Source organism: Panthera uncia, chromosome C2 (assembly GCF_023721935.1).
Source record: "Panthera uncia isolate 11264 chromosome C2, Puncia_PCG_1.0, whole genome shotgun sequence".
NCBI classification, from domain to species: domain Eukaryota; kingdom Metazoa; phylum Chordata; class Mammalia; order Carnivora; family Felidae; genus Panthera; species Panthera uncia.
The window spans coordinates 131,366,078-131,387,838 of NC_064810.1; the positions used below are offsets into that span (position 1 = coordinate 131,366,078).

A 21,761-nucleotide genomic window follows, 5' to 3' on the forward strand; every position below is an offset into this window, starting at 1 on the left:
GAACCTCAGGTCCCATATCAGACCTACTGAATAAGAATCTGTCTTTTTAACAAGACTCTCAAGGGAAGGTATCTTCTCCTTCTACAGAGGACTATGCTGCCCACAATTAAATGCAGCATTTAAAATTCTTAAAATAGTAATGAAAACTTTTATCACAGTGTGATTGACAGAGAGGAAGCTGTCTGGTGATCACATTTTCCTTCCCTGTTTTTTTCAAATGTGATTAGTTAACTGCCTTATTGAACATTTCCACAGACGTCCATTGAAAGTTGTTTTTATAAACATGAGAAAATGAGATTTATAAAGTTCTTGCAGAAGCAAATAAACTGATTTTCAAAACTGGCCTCCTCTTACAGCTAATTCTTACATAAATATTATGACAAGTGCAAAATCGGTAATGATGCGTGCAATGAAACAGCAGAAGATCTGAAATCCAACTACCGATTCAAGTGTTGGCTTTAGTCAAAGCGTCAGTAAAAGAGAAGCCAGGGACTGAAATCGGGTCTAGACTCATGGCGTGTGTGCCACAAGCCAGCTGTGTGCCTCTCATCCTTCCTGGACCTTGCTTTCCTCACCTTCGCAACGAAGAACTGCTGAGTTGGCTTTTAAAGCTTCCACCTGTTCAACATTCTAAACTCCTAGGAGCTACAGCACTCTGGGAAACCTAAGTTCCCTTAATTCACTGCATTTAACCCTGCCATTGTTTACATGAGCCACCAATGAAAGGGCAAGCCGCTGGAAACCACTTCTAAATACCGAACAGAGACTGGAAATACCTCCCCCGGGAGTGGGCAGGTGGGGCCTTTAGGGCCAGCAGGGTGAACAGCTCACACTCCCTGTAAACAGCTAGCAGCTCAGCCCAGCTGCTCACAGAGAAGCGTGGGCCGCTCACCCACGTGCAATTATGAGTAAAATACGGCAAACCTAAAAATAGCCTGAGCTCAACCACCTGAGGTTAATACTGTCAATGGCTTTTGACTCAACTGTCAGGGTGACGGGAAGGGGAGTAACTATAGCAACAGAAAAATGAATACGTACAACAAGCCTTCTGAAGTTGACAGGAAAGTTTAGATTTAATAAATGCATGCATTTTCAATTCCTGTCTCTCAGTGTTTGGATTCACGTGCTTCAACTATGTGGAAGTAATAAAATTAAAATTTTGGTAGAGTTTTGATAAAACAAATATTTCTTTAGTTTTGGGTTCCAGGCCCATAAGGAAGTAACTGCTAAGCTGTCAATGTTATTACCTCTCTAATTAAAGGACCATTTGAACAAGTGCCTTTATATAATTTTTAACTGAGATGTTTTTCTCTATATTTGTTCTGTCAGTTATAAAAATAGCCTTGAACTGTACTTGACGTTTTAAAATTACTGAAATGATGAAAGTGCAGGGTGATATGGAATTCTATTGAAATGAAAGGAACTTGGTGAAAACAATCAACGTTAGGAAAGGATACAGAAAATACCTCCTAGAATAGTTTCTGATGCAGTTCTCAGAGCTGCCTTGGTAGCCTGTGGCCCAGTGCATAATGGAGGCCCAGCCGCTCAGGTCAAGGACTCTGCATCATTAAAGTTCTTCTTGCCCAAAGAGCTCACACACCTAACCCAAGGACCGGCGTATCCCAATTCCAGCATCTTTCTGCATCACTGACAAGGGAATATTTAGTTAGGGGTTGGGAAATGTGGTATTGGTCCTAGTTCGGCCACTAACTAGTTATAGGGGCCTGCACATGTCAGTACTCAGCACTCTGGTCACAGACTGGATGATCTTCCCTGAGAAGGGACAGTTAAGAGTTAATGAGGCAGAGGAGAGAATTTGTGTTGAAGACCCGACTTTGGGCCATGCCCTGTGCTGGGGTTAAAAGCACATTAGTCTTGGCAACAAACTGGCAAGGTAGATATTTGCATCTCCATTTTCTATATGAAGACACTATCAGAAGCAGGCCACGCTAAGAAGGGACCGAGTCTGACCTCAACCCTGGGTCTGTCTGCCGCCACACGGGGCTCTCTCCTTCTCAAACACCACGCCAGCCACTCTCAGCACGGGGCTCTTGCCTGGAGCGTGAAGAGGAAGTCCCAGGTGCTAGCTGCACTTCAGCCACCTACAGATTTTCAGTGACCACCTTGCATCTTCCAAGCATAAAAACTAGGTCTCCCAGAAAGTCATCCTACAATCATCCTTTCAGCCAGGCCATGACTGTTAATGTTATTTTTGCATCAAATATATACTGTTGTGCTACTTATCTTTTCCTTTAATAATACAGCATGAACATCTCCTTGTTAATAAGAAAGTACTTTAATATTCGATAAGATGGCATTATACTAAGTTATAATCAGTCACTTACTAATGGGTTTTTCAGTGGTTCCGATTTTGTACTACTTTAATAATTGGGAAAAACAGAAAACATCATATGGAAAAAATACTAGGGTGCTGAAGTAATTTTTAAAAGAAGTCCAATAAGTCAAAGAGCCAATCAAGAGTTTCCCTTAATTAATCTTTGTGTTTTCCTCTAATTTTTGCCTAGAATCAAAATTGCCTACAACATAGGCATACCCTTTAATAAATAAATCACTGTTATAATAGGCAGGTGGATAGAAATGCATCTGTGGGCCCTGGGGCCAGGAATTCTTTGTAGCATCCTTCAAACCTATTTAAAACATTTTTTTTAATGTTTACTTATTTTTGAGGTGGGGAGGAGGGGCAGAGAGAGAGGGAGACAGAGAATCTGAAGCAGGCTCCAGGCTCTGAGCTGTCGGCACAGAGCCTGACTCGGGGCTCAAACTCATGAATCGTGAGATCATCACCTGAGCTGAAGTCAGACGCTTAACTGGCCGAGCCACCCCAGGCACCCCCACCCCCTTCAAGCCCATTTTATAAAGTGTCCTGCTATTTATATGGAGAAAAGAAGCTGACAACTGTATGAGGGGATTCTGGCTGAAAGTGAAACGTACACACAGAAACGAATTTAGTTTGGTGGTTAGTTGAAAATTCACATCTGGTATGGGCTTTTCTTTAATTAAAGTGTTCCCCCCTCCCATGCAGTGAGAAAATACTCTTACAGAGCTGACTGAAAGACCAAAATCAGAGCGAAAGCTCTTTAAAAATTCTTAGGCTTAAGTAAAGCTGCTTGAAAAGCTGCTATGTGGACCAAACAACCTAGAGATTTCCTAACAGGATTTTCTAGAGTTCCAGTACATCTTTCTCCCAGTCACTTCTTTGTTCTCCTACTTTGGTCAAAACCAAAATCAAGCACTACAAAGGTCACCCACACAGCCAGAGAAACAAACATACACAAACACACATGCCCCCCCTCCCCCCAACTCCCCACACTTGCTTTAAAATTAAAAATTATATTTAAATAAACTAAAATTAGTTATATAATATATATTATTTATATATAAACTGTATCTCTCTTAATGACTTCTTTTTGATGCATTTATAGTGGGATGCTATGAGATTCACATAAACTTAGTTCTATATGCATTTTTAAAGATGATCATCATGAAGCATATAAATAAATCGTTTCGACAGGGGTGGACCAGATGTGACAAGGGTAACATTTCTTACTGTGATCAGGGGTACTACCCTTTTGATCACCTGCCAGGGTTTCCCCTGTTGTTTCTCCCTCTTGAGCTCTTTCTCTAAAGGAGAAGAGTGGTCGAGAGAGGAGAAATAAGGCTGATGACGGAACAGGGCCCAGCCAGCTGCCTAGTAAGACACTGGAGGACAACCAGCCACTGAGGTCAAGCACCTCTCCAAATCTGTAAGGGAACATTACTTGCTAGAGGCCAGTACGGTTTAGGCTACACCTAAATGACAGCTGTTTGGGCCACATGCAAGTGAACTCATGAATAGGCTGAGGAGTCAATGGAGCCCAAGGTAAAGTCCACCTTCAGGGAAGGCTCTAGGGATGGCCCACTCCTAGGACGTCTGCCTTGGTGGATTCTCTTCGATTTCCCCTCACAATTGGGATGCATCCTGATACCTTATAATAATTGGTATTGTCATTTGTCCACACTTACACAGCAGCATATTGGCTATGTCTGTCAGAGTATATGTCTTATTTTCCTAATTTGTTCCCAAACTACAGATGCTAGACACTGGAGAAAGAAGATAATGGACAGAAAAAGGATGTCTGTAAGAGAACTGAAAAACGGTAATAGTATGCATTATGAAGTTTCGCAAGCAGCACAGAGTTACTGAAGCAAAACATATGTGATACACCAGAGACCATTTCTATTACAAAATACAGAACTTTTACAAATGTAGAGAGTAATGCCTGAAGACTTTCTAACGTGACATATGTAGGACTCACATATAAACTGAACTTCAAACTAGGACATTTCTTAGAATATAAGCACAGGCAGAAGAAAAGGTCATGTGGTCCTGACATGCATTTCAGGCTGGTGGTTAAAAACATGTATTTAAGGGGTGCCTGGGTGGCTCAGTCGTTTAAGCATCTGACTTTGGCTCAGGTCATGATCTTGCGATCCGTGAGTTCGAGTCCCATGTCGGGCTCTGTGCTGACAGCTTGGAGCCTGGAGCCTGCTTCAAATACTCTGTCTCCCTCTTTCTCTGCTCCTCTCCCACTCCCACTCTGTCTCTGTCTCTCTCTCTCAAAAATAAATAAACATAAAAAAAAGCCTATGTATTTAAAAAATAAAGCACTGTCAAAATAATAATCACAATAGTAATTACAGATAGGTTGGCACAACAGTAGAGCTGACCATTTGACCTTGAAAGGTCAACATTTCATTTTGGTTTGATGTAGACAAATATTTATAAAGGGCAGTGTAGCACTTAAGAATTGAAATCTACAGTCACACTGCTTGATTTTGAATTTCTAGTCCACTTACTCGTACTATGATCCTGGGAAATGTTATTAATCTTTCTGGGCTTCAGTCTCCTCACTTGTACAATGTTGATAGTAACAGTAGCTCTCCCACAGTGCTGCTGTGAGAATTAATGAGATAATTCACATGAAAAGCTCGACACAGGGCCAAGTGGATACTGTTGTTATGACCATCATCACTCCCGGGGACAAAGCAGCTCACTCACCAAGATGGGTGTCCATCACCTTCGCACAGTATTTGCACATGGCATCCAGGTCATTTAATTGTCCTTGAAGGAAGGAAATCTGGGCTTCTAATTCTTCTTCCTAAAATGAAAGGGGTAAAGATATGGAAAATTTTTAAAATTTAGTAAAATCCCCACAGTTCTCCAAGTGATTTGGATGATTTTATCGAGGCACAAAATAAGAGAAATGGTACAGTGTTAAAAAATAAAACTGGACTTCGGGGCACCTGGGTGGCTCAGTCGGCTAAGCGACCGACTTCTGCTCCGGTCGTGATCTCGGCGGTTTGTGAGTTCGAGCCCCGCGTCGGGCTCTGTGCTGACAGCTCAGATTCTGCTTCAGATTCTGTGTCGCCTCTCTCTGCCCCTCCCCTGCTCACGTTCTGTCTCTCTTGGTCTCTCAATAACAAATAAACGTTAAAAAAAAATAAAAAACAAAACAAAACTGGACTTCTTCTAACTGAATGTTAGCTTTGTGCCATGTGTAAATGTTTACCCATACAACCTGGTATAAAAAAAGTACAGACAATATCTTCAATATCCGAGCCACATGAATGGGGAGAAAAAAAAATGTGTTTCAGTGGACCCTACTCCCTAGGCATCTGGGTACAAAAATATCACATTTCCTCACATACATTTGGGGAACCAGAGACAATGATAATCTCTTTAAATGTGAGATTTCCCAAAGCACTTGGAAATGTTTTGCCCCTACAGTCCATAAATAGCTGCTCTTCCATTTCCTCTTTTGATATGACACTAGAGAATTTTATTTATTTGATTGTTTCTAGGAAAAAATACTCTAGGTTGAATAATTATCTAAACTGTAAAAGACAATCTAACTGTAACAAAAAAAAAAAAAAACCTCTGTTTTTGTTAAGGAAAAAAACATACATGCAAAAAAATTTCCCAAGGAAATTTAGAAGATTAAGAGAATTTTTCTCAGAGTAAGAGAATACAGGCATACCCTAGAGATATTGTGGGGTTGGTTCCAGAGCACTGCAATAAAGAGAATATCACAATAAAGTAAGTGAAATGAATTTTTTGGTTTCCCAGTTGCATATAAAATTGTGTTTATATAAATGTAAAAAAAAGTTATGTTTACACTATATTGTAGTCTATTAAGTGTGCAACAGCATTATGTCTAAAAAAGCAACATATATACCTTAATTTAAAGCCTGGCTAGCTCAGTTGGTTGAGCATGCGACTCTTGATCTCAGGGTTGTAAGCTCGAGCCCCATGTCGGGTGTCGAGGTTACTTAAAAATAAGATAAAATAAATACTCTGTTGCTAAAAATGCTGGCCATTGTTGGTCTAGCCGTCATGCCTTGCCGTCATGCTGATGACTGCTAACTGAGCAGGGTGGTGGTTACTGAAGGCTGAGGTGACTATGACAATTTCTTAATATACCAATGAAGCCTGTCATATCAACTGACTCTTCCTTTCATGAACGATTTCCCTGCAGCATGTGATGCTGTTTGATAGCATTTTACCCACAGAACTTCTTTCAAAATTGGAGTCAATCCTCTCAAACCCTGCTGCTGCTTTATCAACTAAGTTTATGTGGTATTCTAAATCCTTCGTTGCCATTTCTACAATCTTCACAGCATCTGCACCAGGAGAAGATTCCATCTCAAGAAGCCACCTTCTTTGCTTATCCATAAGAAGCAGGTCCTCATCCGTTAGTTTTATCAGGAGATTGTAGCCATTCAGTCACAGCTTCAGGCTGACTTCTCATTCTAGTTCTCTTGCTGTCTTCACCACATCTGCAGTGACTTCGCCCACTGAAGTCTTCAATCTCCCAAAGTCATCCATAAGTGCTAGAATCTACTTCTTCCAAACTCCTGTTACTGTTGATCTTTTGACCTCTTCCTAAGCATCATTAATGTTCTTAATGGCATCTAGAATGGTGAATCCTTTCCAGAAGGTTTTCAGTTTATTTAGCCCAGATCCATCAGAAGAATCACCATCTATGGCAGCTAGAGCTTTAGAAAATGTATTTCTTAAACAATGAGACCTAAAAATCAAAATGGCTCCTTGATCCATGGACTAGAGAATGAATGCTGTGTTAGTAAGCACGAAAACATTAATCTTGTTGTATATCCCCATCAGAGCTCTTGGGTGAGCAGGTGCATTGTCAATGAGCAGTAATATTTTGAAATGAATCTTTTTTCTGAGCAAGAGGTCTCAGCAGTAGGCTTAAAATATTCAGTAAACCATGTTATAAATAGACGCACTGTCACTCAGGCTTTGTTGTTCCATTTACTGACCACAGGCAGAGTAGAACGAGCATATAACTTAGGGGCCCTAGGATTTTTAGAATGGTCAATGAGCACTGGTTTCAACTTAAAGTCCCCGGCTGTGTTAGCCCCTAACGAGAGAGTCAGCCTGCTCTTTGAAGCTCTGAAACCAGGTACTGATTTCTTCTCTCTAGTTATGAAAGTCCTAGTTGGCCTCTTCTTCCAATAGAAGGTTGGTTTACCTCATACTTTCATGTTATGGAGATGGCTTCTTTTCCTAGACCTCATGAACCAATCTCTGCTGGCTTCCAGCTTTTCCTCTGCAGCTTCCTCCCTCTGTCAGCCCTCGCAGAATTGAAGAGAGTCTGGGCCTTGCTCTGAATTTGACTTTGGCTTATGGGGATGTTGTGGCTGGTTGAGCTTCTAACCAGACTACTCAAACTTTTTCCATATCGGCGGTAGGCTGTTTCTCTTTCTTGTCATCCATGCGCTCACTGGAGCAGCACTTCTAATTTCCTTCAAGAGCTTCTCCTTCGCATTCACAGCCACAGCTTGGCTACCGGGGCAGCGCAAGAGGTCTTTCAGCCTATCTCAGCTTTCGACATTCCTCCCTCGCTAAGCCTAATTTCAACACTGTTGTGTCTCAGGGAATAGAGGGGCCCAAGGAAGGGGAGAGGGGTGGGGGAATGGTCAGTCAGTGGAGCAGACAGAACACATACAACATTTATTAAGTTCACTGTCGTATGTGGGTGTGGGTTGTGGCACCCCAAAACATTTACAACAGTAACACCAAAGGTCACAGATCGCCAAACAAACACATTAAAAATGAATGAGTTTGAATGAAATACTGCAAGTATTACCAATATGTGACACAGAGACACGAAGTGAACAAAAGCTGTTGGAAAAATGGTGCCATCTGATTTGCTTGACGCAGGGTTGCCCCAAACCTTCAATTTGTAAAACAATGTAATATCTGCAAAGCGCAATAAAACGAAGTATGCCCGTAATCCTCATTATGTAGGATATTCCTAACCAAGTTAGTTAGCATACAAGGGATGTTGCCAGAGGTAGAATAGGCTAGAAAATTGATTTTCCAGTCTTAGATGCTTGTTCTTTCATATACGAATCTTCTGTACTGTTAAAAAGAAAGCAGGAGAAACTTAATGAGACACGCTTTTTCTTAGCAACTGAGTATAATTTGACTTATAGATGGAAATTAACGGTTGAAAAGGTTACTTGTAGGTGTATTACATTTTAGCAATACACAATGCAGCACTGAAAAGTACTGTTTTTAACTGCTGCGTAGAGAATGGGCCTTAGAAATAGGCACTTAAAAGCCTGACACAGAAAACAGACATAGCAGTAGCTGTAAAACCAAATTACTATAAAATGCAGCACCGTCTCCTCTGATGCGCAAAAGACGACCAGAAGAAACTCAGCCAAGGAATGATTGGAGGGCCATGTGGGTAGGTGGGTGCCGCCTTCTTAACTCTATGCTAGGCTTGAAGATGGAAAAGGATGCGGTGTTTCAGGGCATTTCTCTTTCCCTTTTCTCTTTCGTTTCTGCCCAGGCTTGAGTTTCTCCATTCTGTCCAGCACTAGGAATTAGGGAGAGAAGGCTATGTCTGCTGGTTAACTACGGTTATGGTTAGTCTCCAAGATGGCCGCCATCAATTCCTTCCCTCCCTCGGTGTACGTGCTGTGCCACTCAGCAAGTGGTAGTATTTATTTCCCAGATAGATACTTGTGACCTGCCTTGACCCAGAGAATGCAGTAAAAGTCACACTGTGCCAGTTTTGGGCTAGTGTAAGAGGCCTGTCAGCTTCTGCTTACTTTTGCTTTCACTAGAGGAAGACAGCTACCAAGATGTCAAGAAGTTCAGGCTAGAATCCTGAAAGGGAGGAGAGAAAATATGGAGAGAAAGAGGCCAGGGGGGAAGTACTGAGGTTCTGGACATGTACATGACATCTTCCGGGACCTTTCAGCCCAATCCATCTGACACCAGCTAAGTGAGTGACTCAATCAACATCACATGGAGAAGAACAGCCCAACTAAATGCCTGACCCAGAAACCTATGAGAAATAGCAGCGTTGCTGTTTTAAGGAGTGGAATTTTGGATGGGGTGTTACACAGCAACAGATAACTGGAACAGAGGTAGAAGGGGCAGAACACTAGGCTGCTATTACGGCATGAGGAAATCTGAGTTCTATTTCTGGTCCTGCCATTAACTAGTTGTGTAACCCTAAGTAATCCTCGCCCAATCTGGGCTTAAATTCAGCACTCCTTGGAGAGGGTATAAGTCAGACACTTTGCTTCCATGGAGATTACAATCGCATAATTAGAGTAAGAGTGTTGTGTAATTTACCAGACTATGAGGTAGAGTACATGCAAGTCTTATGATGAAATAAGAATAGTTGCTCTGGAAATCCTGGTCCCTGCCTCCTACCACCTCCACTGAAGTCACTTTGTCAATAGGTTACAGACACAAACCCAGCTGGATGAGCTCAGAACGGTACCGAGGCCAGAGCCTGGCAGGCTTTTAAAAGAAGGGGGCCCAGCGATGGCTTCAGTTTCTTCTTGCGTGCGGCCACCAACCGGGGTGCTGTCAGCCCAGAGAGGACAAAGGACACCAGGAATGTACTGCCTCCTGGCTTAAAAAGTCTTCTCTATTTATCTTATGTATTAGTCTTAATTTGGAGTTAGCAATCACTTCCTTTAAGATATAAAAGCCCTTGGGAACTTTAATCTTCAGTAGCCACTCCCATCTAAATAGATTTGCTTTATTTCATTTGTTTGCTTTTTAAAAGCTGGGAAGGAAGAAGATCTCAAGAGGAGACACTTGAGGAGAGAGGTCTCGTGTGCTGGTGGTGGAGGCGCTGGACAGCTGGAAGAAACATGCAGCTCAGAGGTCTCTTCCTCAAACACTTTAGTGTGCTAGCTGGAACACTGTAATAACAAAAACGTGAGCAGACTGGTGCCCTCTAAGTTGTGCAGTGCACAATTTGCACAAGGGCACGGGGAAGCCCTGAGAAGCGGGCAGCACCTAGCACTTGCTGGGTGGGCATGCACAAATTAGGAACACAGTTTTCCAAGTCTGCAATTGTGGTCTGGGCTCTGGCAGCAAGTGAAGAGAGTTTTCTTGCCTAAGTCCCAAGTAAATATCAACACAAATGGAATCTACAATGTAGAAAATGACAACTTTCATTCATTTAAACCTTTTTTGTTTCCCAGAGGAAAGCCCACCAAAAAGCCCACGGATGGGATAAGAGGAGGATTCTCTGTGGAACAGGCTGAGGGGTCCAAGAAACTTCTCCATCTGGAAGTTTGAAAGCCAGTGTATTTCCCCTCTAGAGTTTTCTTAATCTTAAAACACTCCTGAACCCTTCAACTTTCTCAGACTGTAGAAACAGAAATGGAATCATTTGGAGGCAAAGGGTGGCTTGTCACTTATTCTTCACTCTATTATATAATTACAGAGAAAAGAAACAGCCAAGAATCAAACTTCTAAAATTGTGGGAATCAACTTTATACTTCTATCTTAGCTTCTTAAGCTTCATTCTGCTCCCAACTAACATTAAAAATGGACAGCCTTAGTCATTTGTTTTCAGTAAACTGGTCCTCTGTAATCCAAAACAAATGCTTGGCTAATTGCCTTGAGGTTTTATGGAAACAAGCAGTTAGTGTAATTTTTATGTGTAAATAAGACACTGAAGAGAAACCCTTATGATATTTACTCTGGCATTGTATGTTCTGCCTTCCAGTATAGGACGGAGTGTGGTGGATGAGGCTGGAATTCTGGCCTCACACACCTGGGTTCAAATCGTGTTTCTGCCAGTTACTAGCTGTATAATATTGGGTAAGTTCTTTAATTTCTTGTTCCCCTCACCTCCACTGGTAGAACTGGTGGGAGAATGAAATGAGAACACTGGGAGAGTGTCTGGAACAAAGCAGGTACTCAATAAAGGCAATTATTCTTTCTTTAAAAAATTTTGTTGACAGGTCAAAACAGTGAAAGGGAATTTAAGTACAGGGTTTTATGACCTAGTGCTGGCAAACACTGGTTCATAGTTTTAAAACTTTAGGCGGCTTGGCACAGAAAGACTTAGTATAGGCTGAAGAGCCCATCACCGTCTTATTGGATGGCAATATTGACAGGTGAGGGAAGAAACTGATGGAGCTTTACGAAATAGGGCCACACGTAGGCTACTGTATGCAACACATCACCAACCATACGTGGCGGCCCCACAGGGAAGGACCAGAGAACGAAGGCCACTCCACCTAAAGAGAGAAACAGCTAGTATCTAACCCTCTTATAGCAATTACAATTTGCCAGCCACTGAGCTTTACATGCATGAACTCATGTTAATTCTCACAACAAAACCTTGAGGTAGATTCTCTCATTATCTCCTGCATGAAACATGGTCTCCTCTGTAAGCCACATTTTCTGGAAGTGTGTGCCAAGGTGTAGACAGCTATTTGAGAACCTAAGTCACATGACCCTCACTCCCATTTCTTCCCTGTGTACACGTCCTTTCTTAGGCTTCGTCACTTCGGTCCTTCCAATGAATAACCTCACACTCAGTTTCCTTTAAGAGAGATTCAACAATTACAATGTTAAGTCCTGACCCCAAATTACTTACTAAATCGTTTTCCTTCAAAAATACTGAGGTACAATTGGTTGTGTTCTGTTTCCATTGTTGTTTTGACGGTCTCTGAAGACATGTTTTGTTTTGTTTTTAATTTGCTTTTTAAAAAGCAGAATTTCCATCATCCTTCATCCCCGAATAGCTGATGTATCATTATACTTCTACTCAAATATTATACAATGATTTAAACTGGTTAATAATATGTGGATTTTATGTGTCAGTTTTGTACAATGATGCCATATCTTTCTGTTATTTCTTCGTTAATAGGATAAGCTTGTGTAGTTTATTATTTATTCACTTATTCATTGATGTAGTCAGCAACATATTCGTTTGTACCGTTAGGAAATACAAGAATGAATGAGACATGGGTTCAGACCTCTACAGGTTCAGAGGGAGGCAAGGAAGGAATCAGGCGAGTTCTGTAGAAGATAGGAAAGATGAGGCTTCACAACTCCGCGGGGAGCACACAACTTCCAAGTCAGAGGTCGAAACGAAAGCAGAGTTTCCGGAAGAGGCGGCAATTTGGTGGGTCTTAAGGAAGAAGACTTTGGTGGGACCTGGCTCAGAAGAAATGATGAAGAAAGGTGTTTTAGGAGCCAGGGACCCAGTAAACAAAAGAATGGGGTCAGAAGTGTGGGACCCGGGCAAAGAACCCGGCCACTGAGTTGAGCCCGAGTGTGGAGAATAGCAGGAGCTGAGGGTCGGCAGAACAGCTCCCTTCATCTCCCATTCATCTCTATTATATTTTGACTTCAGACAATAATGTTTTATTTCAAGGGCCGCGGTCTGACATGCAGACTGCCGCGGCAACTGCCTGACACGCATCATGTGCATGACGATGAGAACAGGCTGCCGCAGGGTCGCTGTTCATGGACTATTTAAAACCACAGAGCCCCTGGTCTGGGAGAAAAGTGGGGCAGCACGAGCACTGGCGTGGAGTTCTCTTGGCTTCCAAGAGGGCGCCCTCGGATAGAAAGAGAAGCAGGCAAGAGAACCGACACCAACTGCAGGCTGCGGGAACAGGCTAAATATAGCAACCAGAAGCCAGGAAAGACGCCCAGGCTTTCTGGAGCAGATGGGTGAACAAGAAGTGGGAAGTGAAGGAAGCGGAAAGTCTCGAGGAGAAAAAGTGGGAAGGCTGCGGATGTTCTGAGGAAGCTGTGGTGTACACAAGGGCAAAATACACACACGGTGTGGAGCAAATCCAAGCCAGAGCATATGGTATCAGCAGAGGAAGCCACCACCAGCAAAAACGGAAGAAGAGCACAAAGGAGACTTCTGAGGAGTCTAAAAATAAGCGGTACGGGTATGGAAGGCGACACCGCTGTGTCGGAGCGGGCTGGAAAACGCTCACGGACCCTGGGACGTGCACACACGGTGCCTGCGTCCCCATCTCTGTGACCCTGACCGTACAGCAAAGCTCTCTGCCCCTCACTTTCCTGTCTGTAAAATTGGGATCACGATAACTCCTACGTCAGATGATTGTTGGAGGACTGAATTACGGGACACTTTCCAGATGGAGTGCTTTGTGTGGCACGGGGCACATGGTAAATGCCCACTCAGTGTCCATCTTGTTGTCTCTAGATTATTTATATAATTCTAGGAAGTTGTTCCAAGGAATCATCGACACGTGCAAAAGCATAACTCCCAGGATATTCACCATACGTATTCCACACACATCCTAAATGTCTAACGACAAGTGACTTAGGTAACTTGTGGTACATTCATAAATGGAGTATTACACAACTTTTTTGAAATGTTCTCATAGGAAAACATTTAACAACAACATCATATACTAGGGGAAAACAAGTTACAAAGTAGTAGGAAAAGAATGATTTTGGAAAAAAAAAAAAAAAAAGGAAAGAAAGACATTCACCAAAGTGTTTATATTGGTTATTTTCCAAATGGTGAGATTATAAATCATTTTTCCCTTTTCTTTTTGCTTATTTTTTCTGGATTTTCCACAATGAAATCATATCATATTTTTTGTAATAATAAAATTACTATTCAGATAACATAATGGAAAGGAAAAAAGAGAAGAAAATTTAAAACTCAAATAACTCAAATATTTCAAAATTCAAATAACATAATGGAGAGGAAAAAAGAAAAAAAAATTCTCCTTGATTACCAAGGAGAAAAAGATGTTAATATTTTTAAATTACCAAAATTTATTCCAAATCAAACTCTAAACAACACTACAGTCTAAACAAACCTATACTCTAAATAACACTAGGGGCGCTTCGGTGGCTCAGTTGGTTAAGACTTGATTTTAGCTCAGGTGATCTCACGGTTTGAGTCCTACATCGGGCTCGACACTGAAAATGCGGAGCCTGCTTAGGATTCTTTCTCTCCCCTCTCTCTCCCCCTCGCCCGCTCAGGGTCATGCTCTCTCAAAATAAATAAATAAACATAAAAATAACTAAATAAATAACGCTAAACACTAAGCATAACTTACATGAAATAACTTGTAAAAAAGTAAACGACGATATTTTGTACAGTGTGCAAACCCTGAGCATACTTTCAGGGTAAAGGGCTTCTTTCTGTGCACCTAACGTGGGAACATCAGTGGTTGCATGTTGTGCTTTACGGATTGCCTAGAAAGAATGAGATTCTTGCAGATACTTTAAAAACTAAAGATAGTAAGCAAATTCCCCAGTAAATAAAACAGTTCCTGTTTTCAGACAGTATGTACACAAACATGTTAAATACGAGTGGGAAGATCTTTAGAAATTTTGGACTGAAATTCAAAGCTTACGGTGTTACATTTTAAGGTAACAAATCATATTTCAGTGCTGAACTTGCCTTTAAAGATCATTTCTTTTGGCCCCTTCATTTTACAAACTTCAACATGGCTAGGTAGCTAGCCAGTAGCAAAACTTACACTGGAAGGCTTCCTTGTTTCCCAGGCTCCGATGCAGGGCTATGTCCCACCACTGAGATGCACACTGCCTGGCGACACCAGAGATGTCCTCACGGGAAAGTTTTTTTTTTTTTTTTTTTTTTTTTTTTTTTTAACAATCACGAAGACCTCCCTCTACCCATGTTCTAATGGTGATGTTCCTTCTTGACTGTTATAGTCTAGAAAAAAAAGGCACTAAAACCTAAACTCCACATTATTTTACATGACTTCATACTATTAAGAACCACTGCACTGAAGAATACTGCCTCTGGGTTAGATGGCAGACTAGGAAGCACCAGGAAATCTGTCTCCCCACCTAGACAACAATTCCACTGGCAGAACCTTCGTCATATAACTATTTTAGAAAGCTGGAGTCCACTGAAGACTAACTACTTCCAGGGGAAAGCTTGAGGGTAAAGTGAAGTCAGTTTTGGTCTATTTCAGCTCTGAGGACAATAGCAGCTACCCACTCCCCACCCCTAGCCCTGTAGCAGGCAGCTTTGTAATTGTTCCCCGAGCAGCTTGCATGCAACTTGTGAGAGCCAAAATAGGCAAAAAGGACCCTGTCCTCCAAACATCAAGGATTTTGCTCTGATTGCTAATTCTTTTTATTTATTTATTTTTTTTAAAATAGGCTTCACTCCCAGTGCTGAGCCTAATGCAGGGCTTGAACTCACCACCCTGAGGATTGAGACCTGAGCTGAGGTCAAGAGTCAGATGCTTAACCAAATGAGCCACCCAGGCATCCTTGATGATTGCTAATTCTGATCACAGTCTACAAAGAGTAGAGTGGTCACTACTGTTGCATCCACTCTCCCTGCTCATGTCCAGTGGATTTAAAGAGCCTGCATTCTATCTTCCACTTCATTTTTCTCTTCTTCCCCTCTGGGAAGCCAGCTATTAAAGACTAGAACATTCAAAAGCAATTACATACATGAGGGAAATAAGAAAGTGACTGCATATGCCCAGGGAAAGGCACAGGTTCAGAAAAGACCTAAGAGGACCAGAAGTTTACATCTCAGGCTGATCCTTGGTACAGAGACTGCCTACAAACAAACAAACAAAATACCACAAAAACAGAAAACAGTAAACCTTGCGAAAGGGGAAGAATGATTTCCAGAGTGACCGCATTATTAGATTACAATATCCAGTTTTCGACAACAACAACAACAAAAACACAAAGCACACTAACAGGAAAGTATGACCCATTCCAAAGAAAAACATAAATCAACAGAAAATGCCCCTGAAAAAGACCTGATAGCAGATCTACTGGACAAAGACTTTAAAAAAGCCATCTTAAAGATGCCCAAAGAACTAAAGGAAGAAGGGGAGAACATCAAGGAAATGATAGATGATCAAAACAGAAACATCAGTAAAGAGATAAAAATCCTAAGAAGAAACCAAAAAAGAAATCCTGGTGCTGAAAAGTAACTGAAATGAAAAATCCACCAGAGGGATTCAAAGGTAAATTTGGGTAGGCAGAGAAAAAAAGGAGTCAACAAGTTACTGAATCGAAAGAAAAGAAAGGCAAGATTGAAGAAAAGTCAATAGAGCTTAAGGGACATTTGAGACAGCATCAAGTGGGCCAATACGCACATGAGGGGAGTCCCAGAAAAAAGAGAGAGAAAGGGATAGAGAGGTTATTTAGAGAAGTAATGGCTGATAATGGCTCAAATTTGATGAAAGACATGCATATAAACATTCAAGAAAGTTAACAAATCCAAGTAAAATGCACTGAAAGCCCCACACACAGTGAGAATATTATATATGAATTAAAGGTTCAATACAGCAAGAAGATAAACTAATTATTAACATTTACAACACACCTAATAACAAAACAGCAAAATTTGTGAAGCAAAACCTGACAGAATTGAAGGGAGAAAAAGACATTCCTACAATAATAGCTAAAGACACTTCAATACTCTAAAAATGGATAGAAAAACCAGACAAAAGGAAATAGAGGATTTAAACAATATAATAAACCAACCAGATTTAATAGACATTACAAACACTCTATCTATAACAACAGCATATGTATTCTTCTCAAATGTTCACAGATCTTTTCTAGGATAGACTATATGTTAGGCCACATATTAAATCTCTATAAATTTAAAAAGACAGATGCCATACCAAGTATCTTCTTCGACCACAATTCACAAATATGTAGAAATTTAACAGCAAACTTTAAAACAAGCAATGGATCCAACAAGAAATAGCAAGAGAAGTTAGAAAATAGAGATAAATGAAAACAAAACTACAACATACCGAAACTTACTGGATTTAGGAAAAGCAGTGTTAAAGCTGGAAATTTACAGTTATACATGCTCACGTCACAAAACCAAGAAAGATCTCAAATCACCAACCTAATTATATAATGTAAGGAACTACACAGAAAAAATTAAATGCAAAACTAGCAGAAGGAAGGAAATAATTAAGATTATAGCAGAGATACACAAATAGAGACTAGAAAACACTAGAGAAAATCAATGAAACCAGAAGTTTGTTCTTCGAAAAGATCAACAAAATTGACAAATCTTTAGCTAAATAGGACTAAAAACAAAACAAAACAAACAAGAAAAAAAAAAAAAAAAAAAAAAAAAGAACAAAAAAAAGAAGATTCAAATTACTAAAACCAGAAATGAAATTGGGAACATTAGTACTGATTATACATAAACAAAAAGGATATAGAATACTATGAACATCTATATGCCATGAAATTGGATAAGCTACATGAAATGAACAAAGTCCTAGAGACATAAAATCTACTAATACTAACTCACAAATAAAAAAAATGTGAACAGATCTATAACTAGTAAAGAGATTGAATCAGTAATTTAAATACTCCCAACAAAGAAAAGCTCTGGACCTGATGGTTTTTCACTGGTGAATTCTAGCAACCTTTTAGAGAAAACAAATATTATTTCTTTTTAAACTTTTGAAAAAAAATTGAAGATGAGAGATCACTTTCCAACTCATTCCATGAGGCCACTTTAACCTGATACCAAAGTCAGACAAAGACACTAAAAGAAAACTACAGACCAGTGATCTCTTATGAACACTGATGTAAAATACTCAACAAAATACTAACAAACCAAATTCAGCAGTATATTAAAAGGATTACAGACCTTGATGCCAAGTTGAGATTTATTTCTGAAATGCAAAGATGATTCAAATATGAAAACTGCTCAATGTAATAAACTACATTAACAAAATGAGGGGGGGGGAATATGATCATCTGAATTACTCAGAAAAAGTATTTAAGAAAATCCAACGCATTATGGTAAAACACAAAAAACTATCAGTAGAAGAAAACTCCCTCAACATAACAAAAACCATATATGGAAAAAACACAGACTATCATACTCGATGAAAAACTGAAAGCTTTTCCTTTAGTATCAGAGACAAAAAAAGCACAGATGTCACTTTGACAACTTTTGTGTGATAAAATACTGGAAGTTCCAGCCAGAGCAATTGTGAAGTTCAGAAAGAGACATAAAAAACATTCAAAATGGAAAAGAAATAAAATTATCTTTTTGCAGATGATATGATCTTATATGTAGAAAACCCTAAATATTCCACAAAAAAAATCACAATTCACATAAAAGTGTTAAAACTAATAAATGAATTCAGCAAAGTAGGAAGATACAAAGTCAACACATGAAAATCAGTTTGCAGTGTTTACACACTAACAACGAACAATTTGAAAAAAATTACAGAAACAATTCCATTCATAATAGCATCAAAAACAATAAAATATTCAGGAATTGACTTAACCAAGGAAGTGAAAAACCTGTACAATGAAAGCTTGTAGACACCGCTGAAAGAAATTAAAGAAGACATAAATAAATGTAAACATATCCAATATTCATGGACTATGTTCATGGAAGATGTAATATTCTTAAAATGTCAATACTATCCAAGCAATCTACAGATTCAATGCAATCCCATGACATTTCTTCCCCAGAAATATAAAAACCCATTCTAAAATTCATATGGAATCTCAAGGTACCCTGAGTAGCCAAAACAATCTTGAAGAAATAAGTCAAAGATAAATACCATATCATTTCACACATATGTGTAATTTATGAAGCAGAACAAATGGGCAGAGGGAAAAAAAGAGAGAGGCCAACCAAGAAGCAGACTTCACTATAAAGAACAAAATGATGGTTACCAGAGGGGAAGGGGGGTGAGTGAAACAGGTGATGGGGATTATGGAATGTACTTGCTGTGCTGAACACTGGGTGTTACGTGGAAGTGATTAATCACTGGATTGTACACCTGAAACTGATATTGTGCTGTATGTTAACTGGAACTTAAATAAAAACTTAAAAAACTTAAAAAAAAAAGAGAAAGACTGGAGGAACTTATGATTTCAAAATTTATTCTAAAGCTACCGTAATCAAAACAGTGTGGTACTGGCATAAAGACAGATACATAAACCAATGGATTAGAATAGAAAACTCTGAAATAAACCCTTGCATTTATGGTCAATTTTTGCAATGGTGCCAAGATCATTAAATAGGGGAAAGGATAGTATTTTCAACAAATGGTGCTGGGAAAACTGAACATCCATTTGCAGAAATATGAAGTTGGGCCCTTATCTAACACAATGCACAAAAACCAACTCAAAATGGATCAAAGATCTAAATGTAAGATCTAAAACTGTAGAACTCTTAGAAGAAAACATGGGACATTGGATTTGGCAATGATTTCTTAGCTATGACACCAAAGGCACAGGCAACAAGACAACAAATAGACAAACTGGATTTCATGAAAAAAATTTAAAATGTGCATTAAAAGACACAATCAATACAGTAAAAGGGCAATCCAAAGAATGAAGGAAAAAATTTGCAAATCACATATCTGATAAGGAATCCAGAATATAGATAGAACTCCTAAAACTCAGTTAACAAAACAACAACCTGGATAACAAATGGGCAAAGGACTTGAGTAGATACTTCTCCAAAGAAGATATACAAATGGCCCATAAACACATGAAAAGATGCACAATATCATTAGGGAAATGCAAATCAAAACTAAAATGAGACATTATCTCACACCCATGAGGATGGCTACTATCCAAATACCAGTAAATAACAAATGTTGGGGAAGATGTGGAGTAATTGGAACCCTCCTGCACGGTTGGTGGGAATGTAAAATAGTACAGCTGTTGTGAAAAAAGTATGGGGGTTCTCCCAAAAATTAAAAATAGAATTACTGAAAAATCCAGCAATTCTGGGTATATACCCCAAATAATTGGAAGCAGAGTCTCAAAGAGATATTTTTACACTTGTGTTCACAGCAGCATTACTCATAATACCTAAAACGTGGAAGTAAGAAAGTGTCCACGGACTGATAACCAAAATGTGGTACAGACATATAATGGAATACCGGTCAGCCTTAAAAAGGGAGGAAAGTCTGATAGACAACACAGATGAACTTTGCGGACATTACACTAAGTGATATAAGCCAGTCACAGAAATGCAAGTCCAGTATGATTGCATTTATGTGAAGTACTTGGGAGTCAAAATCATGACGACGTTAAGTAGAATGCTGGTTGCAAGGGGCAGGGGTGAATGGAAGGTTACTGTTTAATGGGTACTGAGTTTCAGCTTTACTAAAAAGAGTTTATGGAATCAATGCACAACAATATGAAAGAATTTGATACACTGAACTATCTACACTTAAAAATGGTTAAGGTGGTAAATTTTATGTCTATTTTATCACAGGAAAAAAGAGAATAGTGCTTCCTTATACTTTATAAAATTAAAAATTGCTTGCCTTAAAATCAGAGTAACCAGGTGAGGCATGAGCCCAAGGAGAGACGGCGGACAGGGCCACCAGGTGAAGTATAGGGAGAAACTTTTATTTTTCCATGAAAATCTTTCCTCTGCCCAACTGCAGTGTGACGTTTAGCATATTCCAAGAGCTGGCCAATTGCATATTAGATCCACATTCACTTCATTGGTTTACATGTGAAAGGCCAAATATCTTTTTGAAGTCAGGTGTTGGCAGGTTAAAATGATTAACTCAGATCATGTGCTTGTTGTGGGTGGGACATATGGGACATAGATTATAAATGTTACCTTAAAATAGAACATCTAAGGCTCACAAAATTAAGAGAAATCAATTTCCTTTTATTCCTGTGCCTCTCATAATTTTTATTGAGGGGGTAAAAAATCTTAGTTTCTTACCCTGTTTTATTCTTTTGCCTCCACCTGATAAGGCAGAAATGACCCACTGTTGTCATGACTAGAGCCCTTTTTTTGTACATGGAGTTAACCACATTCTCTTTAACCTCAGCTCCCTCATCTGTAAAATCAGAGATAATTATAGCACCAACCTCACAGAGTCTTAGAGGATTAAAGGAGTTAATACATGGAAAACGCTTAGAATAGAGGACACACATGGAAAATGTTCTATAACCTTCAGCCCAGCACTTCACCACCATCCACAAGGAGAACATGTTCACCATACTAGCATACATTTGCAGCTGGATTTATCTATAGCAAATTTCATTTCTGATTTGGTACTCAATTATTCTTACTTCGACTAATTCTTCTCAGTCTGTACTATGCACAAAAATCATCTGGGGAATGCTGTTAAATGCAGTCTAATTTAGTAGGTCTGGGGTGGGGCCTGAGCTTCAGCATTTCTAACGAGCTCCCAGGGGATGGCTACGGAGCTGGTCCCCAGACCACACTCTGAATGGCAAGGATGTAGAGGACCCATCTCATGCCCTCCTACTTCTGAATACAGCTTCCAGTCCCCCTAGGGATTGGAAAGGCTGTGAAACGCTTTACCACTTCTCTGCTCTAAGGCAGTTTTAACAGATGGCAGCATGGTTAGATGCATATTTGGTAACAGTCCAAAAGACCTCTTCTCAACATGGAGTGGCATGTGGT

General features: G+C 39.9%; 1 protein-coding gene across 5 annotated transcripts in view; it reads right to left on the reverse strand.

Moving 5' to 3' along the window:
* Nucleotides 1-21,761, reverse strand: part of TBC1D5 (TBC1 domain family member 5) — a 533,625-nt gene that overhangs the window by 19,692 nt on the left and 492,172 nt on the right. For all 5 annotated transcript variants that reach the window (XM_049629846.1, XM_049629847.1, XM_049629845.1 and 2 more), the window contains one exon: nt 5,060-5,159. In XM_049629846.1, coding sequence (XP_049485803.1) covers nt 5,060-5,159 — 100 coding nt within the window. The remainder of the gene's footprint in view (nt 1-5,059; nt 5,160-21,761) is intronic.